The following is a 13,396-nucleotide window of genomic DNA, read 5'->3' as shown; positions in this document are numbered from 1 at the left end:
CTCCCCAGTATTATGGGGAAATGTAGTCTGCCAAAGTTTATCACACCTTGCACCTGTTTTCCTTAGGGTTGAGAGGAAAGTGAAACCTTTTTTGAGCCCATGTCTCCATCAAAAGCAGGAAAACAAAAGATAACCAAAAGTGGCAAATGTTTCAATAAAAATGGGGAAAATCATCTTGAGTAAGTAAAGGAAGTTTCTTAGTGTGTTAAGTGCTAGCAAAATGATCATGTGTCTAAAGAACACAAACAGTGGTACTGTTTCTCTTATACCTCCCTCACATATTCACACTTACAGACTTGAGGGCATTTGAGTTCCTGATCTCCACAAGAAAGTAAGATCCCTGAGGGCAGAAACTTTTGTCTCATTCATTGATGTATCCTAAACCCGTAGAGCAGTGCTTGGTTGTTAATAGACATTTGATCAATATTTATTAAACAAAGCAATGACTGATGTAAGCCATCTGAGAGAGAGAAAACCTCTATGGTTAGAAATCTTCAAGAAGAAAAGAAAATGTTGCCTTCTACAAAAGAATGACATGACTGGGTGAATGCCTGTTTTTAAAATAAATATATCTATGCTATAGATGCCTGATATCTGTCAAGGGCAAAGGAAAAGGGCTGCTGAGGACAGAAGCCCTTGTCTAACTACCCAGAGCTTAGAGGGACATTGGATGGGTATTGTCTCCACCCGTTATCAAGGGAAGGGTTTTTTGGAGAATATTTGAGGAAGGAACCAGAGGCACATATTGGAAAGGACTCTCTGCTACTGTGTGACCTGGTTTCTCTCCTGCCTACCGTAAATACTGCCACAACCCAGGGGATTCTTCCTGTAGTCCTAAAGAGCCCAGACAATTCCTACCACTCCCTCTGTGGCTACCAAGGAAACAAGTGCAGACACCTTATTTATTTATTTTTTATCAGAAACAGCCTCATTTTATTTGAATGACAAAGACCATCATGACTACAATTCAGCAGAATACTACCTAAATTCCATAGGTTTTGAGAAAAAAAATCGGGACAGATGTATATTAAATTTGAATTTGCTACAAGGGAGAGATTTTTTATAAATGTGTTCCAAACCATTCTTCCCTCTTCATGGACAGTATTCTGGCTCTAGGGAATCTGGCTGAATCACCAAAAGCTCACACAAAATGCATAGTTTGTTGTTTCTTCTGAATATGTCTGGTTACCGCCATATGGTCATTATTAATTCATATTTATTCTTAGAAAATATTATCCTTAAGGGTGTGGTGAAAACACATAGCAGAGAAAAATATAGGCAAATGAGATTTTGGCTTTTAATCACAGATTCAACAATCTGGTCACACATCAGACTTCTAGCCTAGGAGTGGAAACAAACAAAAAGAAATATAGCAAGATTTGTCATTATTATTCTTGGAGGTAGGTGTTAGATCCCTGTACAGTCGACCCTTGAACAACATGAGGGTTAGGGGCACTGACCCCCTGTGCAGTTGGAAATCCATGTATAACTTTTGACTCCTTAAAAACTTAACTGCTAATAGCCTATTATAGACCGGGAGCCTTACTTATGACATGAACAGTACTATATACTGTATTATATACTGTATTATTATAATAATCTAGAGAAAAGAAAATATTAAGAAAATAATAAGGAAGAGAAAATACATTGATAGTACTAGACTGCATTTATAAAAAAAATCTGTGTATAAGTGAAGGCATGCAGTTCAAACCCATGTTGTTCAAGCATCAACTATATTAGCTTTCCATGGGCTGCTGTAACAGACTACCTCAAATCAGGTGACTTAAAACAATAGAAATTCATTGTCCTACAGTTATGGAGGCTAGAAGTCCAAAATCAAGGTGTTGGCAGGGCCATGTTCCCTCTGAAATTTAAAAGGAAGTCCTTCTTTGCTTCTTCCTGACTTTTGGTATTTTGCCATTAGTCTCTGACATCCCTTGGCTTGTGGATATACCCCTTCAGTCTTTTGTCTTCACGTGGCCTTCTCTCTGTGTTGTGTGTCCTCACATTGTCTTCCCTCTGTGCCTTTCTGTGAGGCCTAATTTATCCTTATGAGGGTATCACTCATATTGGATTAGGGCCCACCCTGACCTCATTTTAACTTGGTTTCATCTGCAAAGACCTTATTTTCAAATAAGCCCACATTCTGATAATACTAGAGGTTAGGACTTCAACGTATCTTTTTTTTTTTTGCGGGGAGGGGCGGTGGACACGGTTCAAGCTATAACCTCCTAATGCAATCATATCATTCTTTGGACTTAAGCTTTCCAGGTATAACTTGTTGTTCCTCCTGTGGAATATTACATTGATTAAATTGCCTCTAGTTCTTTAGCCATCAGATGCTTTTCCCTGGCAGGCTGATGTAATTAGGGAACTAATAACCGGATCAATAAGGAAAAGAGCATGTTCTTTCATATTTTCCATCTGTTCCAATGATTCATTTAGGGCTTTCTGTGTGTGTGTGTTGCCACTGAATACGTGCTTGTTAAGAGATATGAGACCATGATATATAGGAGAAGAAGGGAAGGGAGGGGGTCTGGATTATTCTCTGGTAAAAGTCCAGGAATGTCATCCTTGCAGGGAGGGGGCATCATAAGGCAGGATATGAAGAACAATGTCATATACATAACTTTATATGAATAAGAAATGTTCTTAAAGATATTTGCTGTCTGAAAAATATACTTTATTTTAGTGTTGCATGAAACACGTTAGGCTGAAGTCATGCAGGACTGTTTAAACCACATGGGAGCTAATACACTGCTTGTCCTAAGAAGGATTCACTGCTATCCATGATAATGTCTATGCAATACCATTTTGTGGAAAATCCCATATTGCTTTGTCTAATTCAAGGTCCCTCATATAAAAGTTGGAATTTTAATTTTTGGCCTTTTAAAAGGTAGTTTTAAAGATAAATGTAGTGTATACATTATGGTTGGAAATTATTATTATAAAAATATAAATAGAATAAAACTTGGCTTATATTCCAAAATATATTATATATAATATATATAATATTCCAGTAAAACATTGGAATATTATATTCATTGTAAAGAAATTTGAAAGATATAGAAAAGTTTTATTAAAAATTTTTTTTTTTACGTTTATTTTTTGAGACATAGAAAGACAGAGCGCAAGTTGGGGAGGGGCAGAGAGAGAAGGAGGCACAGAATCCGAAGCAGGCTCTAGGCTCCAAGCTGTCAGCACAGAGCCCGCCATGGGGCTCGAACTCACAAACTGTGAGATCATGACCTGAGCCGAAGTTGGAGCTTAACCAACTGAGCCACCCAGGCGCCCCAGAAAAGTTTTAAAAGTATATGTTAAAATATATACTGGGTGGCTTGGTCCATTGGGGGTGCCTGGGTGGCTCGGTCCATTGGACATTTGACTCTTGATTTTGGCTTGGGTCATGATTCCAGGATAGTGGGATCAAGCCCTGCATTGGATTCCCTGCTGAGCATGGAATCCTGCTTAGGATTCTCGCTCTGTATCTCTCTTCTCTCGCCTTTCTCTCTCTCTCTGTGTCTCTCTCTCCTCCTGCCCCTCTCCCCCACTCATGCTGTCTCTCTCTCTCTAAAATAAAAAAAAAAAAGTACATGTTATCCATAATCCCACAATTCAGAAATAACCACTGCTAATATTTTGGCATATTTCCTTCTGATATGTTTCAAGTTTTTACAATACTTTAAATAAAATTGGTGTGAATGTATGCATGTTTTGTAATATATTTTAAAGTAAATAATATATCATAAGCATTTTCATATCATTAAATCATCTTCTAACACTATGCAATGGTTGCCTAAATTCTTTGAGTGTTAGAGCTTTAACTTTTTAATTACTAAAGTAATATATGTTCTTAATAATTTAAAAACCCACATAAACAAAAGAAAAAATACCAATGGCCTACAATCTTACCCTTGCACAGATAGCTAGTAATAATATTATGACACACTCTGCATGACAGTATAATTGTCTGAGTTTCTGTCTTCCACTGTTCATGGCATTTTTAACCTTTATAATTCCAGCACTTAGTTCCGTGCTTAAATCATATTGGTTGCTTGATACAATTTTAGTCAATGAGTGAAGGAAGGAAGAAATGGATGAACACTTATATGAATGGAGAGGCTGCAAAGATCCAGCTCGTGGTAAAATAAAGTTCATTTCAGACTCAGCAACTTACTGTGGATAGAGAGACAAGGTAGCTAACCAAAGACTCCTAATGAATAGGAGCCTGCTCTTTCTCTTCATCTGAATCAGCCTCTAGGCAGAGAATTCAATTTAATTTTTCTCCCATCAGTCAAACAGAAGAGCTGAAAAAGCAAAACCAGAGACAAGGGAGGCAGGAGGTGGAACAGACTTGGATGAGGAGATCAGCAGCTGATCTCTTGTTCTTTCTCTGTTAGAAATAGCATGAGATGAGAGGAGCCATGCTTACCCTGAGAGTGAGCCCCAGCAGGAGCTGTGGTGGATGCATTTAGCCACTACTGGATCCTGCATGATGGAAGGACTGATAATTTCCCCCAGAGGATTGAGACGCCAGCAATGTCAGTGTGACCCTCATGGTTCTTCCCTGGCTTGTCTTTAGAGTTTGCAGCAGAGAAAGACACGATCATGCTGGGTTTTATTTGAAGGAATTTGGGGCTCTGATTCTATGATTGGAATCTGGGCTGACAGTCTGATATCTTTGGGCTATAGAAGGCTCCAACCAAAGTCTCTTCTATATTTAATTAGGAAACATGTGTCTTAAGTCTGAGCATCTGTCCCTCAGACACCTGCCATGGGAAGGAGAGTGATCCATTTCTTAACACTCTGCAGGAAATCTCAGTCCTTGAAATAAAATACAAGAATATATCCTTTCCAATGCAATGGTCTGGTCCTCACCAACTCTCTCCCTCCTCCCAATCCCCTCCTCAATAGAAATATACATACAGATAAATATAAGATTAGCCACAAATAGTTGGATGGATAGGAAGAGAGACAGAAAAATGGACAGACAACCTCCACCTCCTTTTAGCCAATGACAGGTGTCACATTTCTCCTTCCTCTTAAAAGCTTCTCCATGGGATGCCTGAGTGGCTCAGTAGGTTAAGTGTCCAACTTTGGCTCAGGTCATGATCTCACAGTTCATGAGTTCAAGCCCCACTTCAGACTCTGTGCTGACAGCATGGAGGCTGCTTTGGATTCTTTCTTTCCCTCTCTCTCTGTCTCTCCCCAGTTCTCTCTCTCTCTCAAAATAAATAAATAAATAATTAAAAAAAAAAAAAAAAAAAGCTTCCCCATAAGCCAGGCTCAAGACCTTGGCCATATTGACACTTTGTTCTTATTGTTTCCTCCACCCAGTAAAATCTGTATCCATCTTTTGTCCTGTCCATACCACTCATCTCCAGAGGCCTAGGTCAAGCTGTGTAGCTCCAGGAAGGCTAATTGTTCCATTTCTTGCCCATTTCTCAACTTCTAGAGCTTTAGCCTTTGGTGTCGTGTATGTGTATTTGGGAGTCATCTATGTATAAATTGAGAGATGGGCAAGATTAACATGGGTGGAAATGGAAGAGTGAGGCTTCCTGGAGAAATAGAGATAGGTGGTGTGGATGGAATGGGAGGCAGATAGAGATTTTTTATGTGTATTCGAGGTTCAGGAAGGGGTTGTCATTTTGGTTTCTGAAGAATTGGATGTGGCTCTGTGTGTTCTACAGTATAATGGTCTACAATTAGTTGCTGTCTTCACTAGGCTCGTGAATAGAGAAAGGACAAAGGGTGATGGGGAATAATTTTGCCTGATTTTCCCATATGCAGAGTTGAATACACACAGTAGTTAGTACTTACCGATGGAATGAGAATCCGGTTTGGGTAAATACTGTGAGAGTTGGTAGAGTGGGTGAAGTATAGTATAAACTGTGATCAGCTAAATCAGTATTGGCATCCTGGTTTTCATATAGTTGTTATAGCCACTTCAAAGAATCAAGCATCAGTATCTTCATCTATAAAATGGGAATGCTAATATATCTCCTTAACTACCATATAGGATATTTTGAGTATACAGATACGTATTTACGTGTATATATGTATGTATGCATATGTTATATCCCAACACACACATGCACACATCTATGTTATTTACTGGACAAAAAGAAACATTGTTATGTAGTTTATGGTGCCAATGTCCAATAAATATTGGAATTAAATTGAAATGGTCTAAAACTTCCTCAAGCCCCACAAAGCTTATTTGAGATTACCAGATGTTCATACACAAAATTATTTCTGTTTGAGTTGCATGACTGCAGACTCAGAACTTTATAGATGGCAGCGTTACCTGGGTGTGGCGTGCCAGGCAGCACATTCCTATAGGTGAGCACTACCGGGGATGTGATAATGGGGAGATACTTCACCTGACCCCATTTCTATAAACTTGAGGCCCATCTGCTTCTGCCTTTCTTAGTTTCCCCACCTGTAAAAGTGTGGAGAACGTAAACATAATAGAATTCTCATTATAAACTAGGTACCATGATTCCATGGAAGGAGATGTGAGCTAGGCATCAAAAAACTTAAATCCTAGTTACGTTGACCAAAACTTAACTTCTCCAAGACCAAGTTTCATTAACTTCGAAATAGGTTTGTGTGCTCACCTGTTATGTGTCAGGCATTGTATAACTGCTGATACATAAGGGTTAATTGGGCATGATCTATGCTCCTCTTATGACTCATACTCTGATGGAGGGAGGGACATGCCAACCATTATTGGCTTGGTGTGAACTGCTTCTTAGAGGCAGACAGTAAAAATGGTGATGGTACCGGCCGGGAGTGGTTGACTCTGCTTATAGATTAGAAAATGCTTGGGGCACCTGGGTGGTTCAGTAGGTTAAGCATCTGACTTTTGACATCAGCTCAGATCATGATCTCAAAGTTGTGAGATCGAGTCCTGCATTGGGCTCTGCACTGATGGTATGGAGCCTGCTTGGGATTCTCTCTCTCTCACTCAAAATAAGTAAGTAAATAAATAGGTAAATGAATAAACAAACTTAAAAAAAAAGAAAATATTTGAGAGCAAAGATTCAAGTGAGTTATAACTGCCTTGCCTTACTGTCATTGTCCTTGTAAGTCTCAAAAGTATGTGAAAGTGCAATGTGGTCCATCTATTATTATTATTATTATTATTATCATCATCATCATCACCGTTATCAATTAGATACAGATATTGTACTTCCAGACGTATACTTAAAAATAAACCCCATACTCTTGGCTAGTCTCTTATAGGAATGTTGGCCTTTCCTTTATGTGTTCAAAAAGGGTCACACTCTACATCCATAAAGTAAGTGAATGTGGAATCTGACTTCATTAGCTATACTGAGAGTTCTTCATTTTTCCAAAGTCTTGAGCCTCCTCCAGAATTTTTTCTCCTTTCATCTCTCTATGTTACTATCTATACTGACTTGTCTGTTTAATTACTGATTTATGCAACAGATATTTATTTAGTGAACACCTCCTATGTATTTAAGGAGTATAAATGCAACTAAATAATACAGACAAATCTGAAAGACATAACCACATATTACCTTATGGCAAGTGCTCAGAGGAAACCAAAGTTGGGTGCAGTGAGTTGAGAAGCAAGAAAGAGGAGTGGGTTGAAGTGGGCAGAAAAGGATCCGGGGAGGAAGCCACATTTGTGGGTACATGGCTGAGTAATGTTTACTTAGGCATAAGCGTGGCCTTATCTCTGTGAAGACATGGGAGTATAAATAAGGGTGGTATCTTGATTGACACTGAAGAGTCAATTTCTTTGGATTATATATTGGAGCAGTAGGAGATAAAACTTCACTAGCACAATATTTTGCATATAATATTGGCTCAGATACCAGCTGATGAGTATTTTTACGTGTGTTTCATTTCCCTGAGAGCACAGAATCTACCTCTTCTTTATCTTCACATCCACCAGAGTGCCTGATGCATAGGAGATATCCAATAAGTAAATTCTTAGTGAATTTTGCTGAATTTTTTTAAATGTAGCTAAAGACCTCAAGGAATTTACGGGTGTGCCTGGGTGGCTCAGTTAAGCCTCTGATGCTTGATTTCTGCTCAGGTCATGATCCTGCGGTTTGTGAGTTTGAGCCCCGTGTCAGGGCTCTGCTCTGATGGTGCAGAGCCTACTTGGGATCCTCACTCTCTCTCTCTCTCGTTCTCTCTCTCTCTCTCTCTCAATCTCTTAAAGATAAATACATAATCTTAAAAAATTCTTTAAAAAAGACTTCAGGGAATTTGAAGAAAAATAAGATAGGATTTTACAAAAGATTTTGTCCCTGAAGGAGAGAATGATAGATGACGTCAACTCAGCTCAAAAACACCAGCCGATCGGATATATGTGGAGCACCTACCTGGTGCTGGAAGGCACCATGATAAGCCCAGCGCATCATATTCATATTTTCATCTCGATAAAATGGGTATCTACTTGGGTGTGTTGGAAGGTCCTTATCCAGGGGCATACCACATGTATTTATGTTGAACGGTTCCCTCGATGCTTATGCTTTCCTCACGTCATTGTTTTGCAGCTGTACAGCTCCATGGACTTTGGAAGACGGTGGCAACTCGTGCATGAACGCATCACACCCAACAGGTTTTACTGGTAAGCCCCATCGGCACACTCACTGCCCTCTTGGATAAAGAACCGTCAGACAGCCTAGCTCTCTGGACAATCCTGGCCACCTTCAGCACTTGAAGACAGATTGTTCTAGCCCTTGGCTATTCGGTGTGGTTCACTGACCAGCAGCATCAGTATCACCTGGGAACTTGTTAGAAATGCAGAACCTCAGGCAAGACTTCCTGGGCAACAATCTGCATGTAACATGGTCCCTAGTGATTTAGTGTGTACATTAGAGGTTGAGAAGCACTGGGCTAGGGTGTTCCATGAGAAGGTCATGACCAGGTGCTCTTAGCTATATACTTACCCCCCTTTTTTGTGGGGGGGGGGGGAGTATCTATTTTATGTACCCATTCTAAAAGTGGTATTTCCTAAAATGTACTCTGAAGAACACTAGTTCCACAGAATTTGATAAGCATTTCTATGGTCAAATGATTTTAAATAATAATTATTTAAGTCTGCCTTACTGAAGATGCAGGGTCCGTGTTAGGATATTTAAGACTCTGGGGAAGCCCTGACTGAAGAAGTCTACCAAGCATTCAGTCACTGATTTCCAAACTTATTTCACTACAGAATCGTTTTCTCGTGTCACAAATGATAACTCCTTCAGAAGAACTTCTGTGGAGCACATTTTGAGAAGCCTTTTTAAAGAGTACATGTGTGTTCCAAATGGAAAATTAGCTCCCCCTCATCAGAAAGTGTTTTTTTTAATTGGTGTTCCTTTATATGTGCATACTATTTTTACCTTGGTTGTAGCAAAGAAAACGTGGTTTGGTATAATTCTATATTTTCTTTTTCCCTGCTGCAATATGAAAATGCTTCTTATTTGTATCTCACTTTCATTTCAGCAGAGGTGTGGCCAAAGGAATAGAGAATAGGAAGCATGCATCAAAGTGGTTAATATGTGTAATTCTGTGCTTAATTAAAACAAAAGCAAAGTTAATCTTTGAAAGTAGTCTATATTCTATATTTCTTTCTAACTACCTTAGTTCAATGCCCTTAAAAAATCATGAAATGGGGGATGCTTGGGTGGCTCAGTCAGCTGAGCATCTGACTTTTGATTTCGGCTCAGGTCATGATCCCAGGGGTCATGGCATCGAGCCCCGCGTCAGATTAAGATTCTCTCTCTCTCTCTCTCACTCTGCTCCTCTCCACCAACCTCTAAAATTAAAAAAATAATAATTAAATGTCCATTTATGTCTTATACAAGGTGGGGGTGGTGTGTGTGTGTGTGTGTGCGCACATGCATGTGTATGTAGTGGGGGATGGTGATGAGTACTTTGTACATATATATATTCACACCAACATCTTTGAAAGCAGTGGCTCCATACATTTCCCTCTGAACCCACAAAACTATGACCAGAATTAAAAAGGATAATTGTAGAAGCATGTTGTGAAAACACACTGTGTACTGTGTATTGATTGTACACAGTGAAGATAATTGGGAGAAAGCAGTGAGGACCGGGAAGGGCTCTTGGCTCAACAGCTGGACTATCCCAAGTTAATTTGGCCTTTTCAGACTGACTATTATTTGGTCTGTACTATTATTACACTTAATATTTGATCTGTATTTATGACTACTAAGATTTTTTAATAGACTAAACACAAAAGGAAGTATTTGTTTCTCTGATATTCCAGCCATGTGACTACAGCCTTTTGCTCATCTCAGAAGGACCTGTTTCTCTGTACCATCATGCAGAGGTCCATCAGAAAGAAAAAAAAATCCTCTGCTATTTCTGGAACAAACTCTTGAGACGGTGAGGCTGTTGGCTGACTAGGAAGTCAAGTTGATGGAAAAGGAAAGTACAATAGACTGGATAAGCCTTGTCATCATTGCTGAAGGAAATTAAATTAAGTGGATGAGGGGCAGCATTTTCCTATGTTTTGCAAAGAGCAAGAAGAGAAGGTTCCAGCTGTGGTCTGCCCTCCCCCTTCCTTTGTGTAGCAGAAAGAATAAATCCCCAGGTCCTGATAATTGTGTTTCATCTCTCCTGCACTCTGAGATTCTTTCATATATGCCCCCATGGGGAAATATAAAAGTTAGTGCCCGTGCTGGCTAGCCAAGTGGTAGCTGGAAATTCCATCTTTGTAATTATCACTTCTTCATTTCTGATGTATAATTGCCATGATTATTCTTCTAGGCGTCACAGAAGTTGCAGTGGAAGTGCTCACGTTACACAGACCTTTTTCCCCCCCCAGTGACAGAATCCATGTCTTTCTCAAGCTCTAATCCATTTATGTTGTAGAGACACGGCCTGTGTGGGTTAGGAATAGAAACATTCACTAGGCACCTCCTTGAGAAAAGACAAAAGTGTGTCGTGGAGCTCTGCTTTGGCTGACACAGGGACTCTTCGAGCTCTGGTTCCCTCATCTCTGTAATGGGAACAATATTCTTGTCAATTCTGTAAGGTTATTGACAGGAACAGATATGATCAATTGGACATTTGGCAATTTCACGTCTTCAATTTCATATCAGATTTATAATTTGTACATTATAAGTCATTGAGAATTATGCTTATTAGCACTTCCAAAGACCATGACACCTAAGTGCTTTGCTATTTTTCTGGGACACAAATTTGTATCCCACGCGCGATAAGTTTGTATACCTATGGTCATCTGATAACAATTGTTGGATCTGATTTACGATCACAGATTCACTTCTCAGCCTAACTTCCACTGCTCTCTGTTCTTTATAATACTCTTCATAATTCTTATGAAATGGTAAAACAAAAACAAATCAACAACAAAAATCCCTAAAACTACTTCTCTGGGAGGGATGGTACAGAGTGAAGTGGTACTGGGGACAGTGGGGACACATTGAAGGGAGTGCAGTCATGCTTAAAACAAGATACTGAGATGAAGGATGATGCTAATACTTTTATCTTGCATGTAGACAAATAGAGTGAGTGTGCAGTTCATGGATAATATTGCCCAAATATTGTTATCTATAATTTGGAGATTTGCAATTGTCTAGAGAAAGATCCTTCATAAGATTTCTTCCCCCATGCCACCTTCAGTTGATGGAGAGATGGAATCCCCCTGGAGAGGATTCTTGGGAAGAACACTGTGATCCAGGGTGATTTTTGCCAAGGCTCCTGGAGGAAGAACCGACCACACACATACCTCATCGTTGCTGTAATGGCTGTGAAATGGATGAGTTAGGTGTAGTAAGGGGCTGCCATTATTATCCATTTCCTCCTTAGTGCCCCACAGTGCCTTTGAGTTAGGCCAGGAATGGGGCACAATATTGGTTAGCAGTAATAAGAAAAGCTTCATCTGGAGGTAAAATTTTCTCTGTGAATTCCAGATTTGTCACCCCATCAAGAGAGGTCACCTAGGAATCTTACGTTATGGATTGATTCAGCTATCCGATACATGCGTAAAGAATAGGACCGACTGACTTGAAAACTCCTTCTTTGTATGTGACCCTTTCACTCCTTTGATACCTCGTTAACAGGAAGATCAACAGGCCTGTCTTGTGTTCCCATTTATCACTCCAATTGCTTCAGCAATTATAATTTGCAAGCAGAGCACAAAAGTGGAGTATGTGTCTTAACACAATCCCTTTCTAGTCTGCTTGAGCAGAGCTATCATGGGGGAAAAGTATGTATTTCTTTTGGTTTTTTTTTTTGTTTGTTTTGTTTTTGTTTTTGTTTTAATATCCTACTGAGCTGCAAATGAATAGTATTTCCACTCTTCCGTTGGGAGATATTTAACAGGCAGGCACATTCTGCACTGAGAAGATTGTTTTCTTTGCACATGCAGTGTGAATGCTTGTTGTGGGTCCCATCTTTGCCTTTGTGGCCCCTCACCCTCCCTAGGTGTTTACCTTCTTCTGGTGTACCTGGGCTGGCCTCTAAGTGCCTCTGGTCTCTGATGGCATTTGCTTATATAGTGTTGTGAAAGAGAGAAAGAATATCTCCAATATCTCTTCCTTATTAACTTCCCTTAATTATTGTGTCTCCTGAAAGATCATAGTCCTTTTGTTCCTATTTCTTGCCATCACTGCAGGAGGGTGTTCTAATAAAGTATACACCCTAAGGTATCCCAGACTTTAAACTCTTACTTCTTTTCTGGGCTATTTGGATTGCAGTGTGGACTGCTGTTGAGAGTAAGAAAGCCCACAGGAAGTCAATAGATGTAGTACTGGTTTTAGATCAACCCACTTTAGAGGGTCCAGGAAGATGGTTCCTTAAGGACTGTTCTTTTGAGCTGTTATGATGCCTAGTTGCTGGCGGACCAGTGGCTGCTGTGTAGGGACAGTCAGGATGGGCTCCACGTCTCTATTGTACATTGATTAAGATCAGTGTAATCACCGTAGGTTCATGATGATGGTTGTGCCAGCATCTTTTCTTTTGCTTTTTCAGAAAGACCATAAGGGAGAGTAAGAAAAATGGAAAAGCAGAGCTGTCCCTCCAGGTGTGTGTAGATAGTAGGTCCTAGGAAAATGTCTTTTAAAAGAGAAAGGGATGGAATGGAAAACAAACAACAGACTAAAAGTCTTCTCATTGCAATCTTGCCTTTCCAAGCTTTTATTGTTCTTTTTTTCCCTAGTCTCTTCTTGTCTGCATATGCTCATTTATACCTAACCTATACACATTAAATGTGAGTTTCTGCAGTCTGATTTTTCTCCTCTTAATGTTCTATGATAACAATTTTTATGTTATTATAAGACCTTTATAACCATCATTTTTAATTGTCTATGCAACACTTCATTATATAAAGATACATACTTTATTACTGTGTTTTATGTTTATTGGATATTGGAAA

The 13,396-nt window shown here is 39.5% G+C and overlaps 1 protein-coding gene across 2 annotated transcripts in view; it reads left to right on the top strand.

The window, feature by feature from the left end:
- Positions 1 to 13,396, top strand: part of SORCS3 (sortilin related VPS10 domain containing receptor 3) — a 592,738-nt gene that overhangs the window by 371,939 nt on the left and 207,403 nt on the right. For both annotated transcript variants that reach the window (XM_078434806.2, XM_078434805.2), the window contains exon 5: positions 8,538 to 8,611. In XM_078434806.2, the coding sequence (XP_078290932.2) occupies positions 8,538 to 8,611 (74 nt within the window). The remainder of the gene's footprint in view (positions 1 to 8,537; positions 8,612 to 13,396) is intronic.

Source organism: Panthera onca, chromosome D2 (genome assembly GCF_046562875.1).
Source record: "Panthera onca isolate mPanOnc1 chromosome D2, mPanOnc1 haplotype 2, whole genome shotgun sequence".
Classification (NCBI taxonomy): domain Eukaryota; kingdom Metazoa; phylum Chordata; class Mammalia; order Carnivora; family Felidae; genus Panthera; species Panthera onca.
This window is presented reverse-complemented; position numbering and strand designations above follow the sequence as displayed.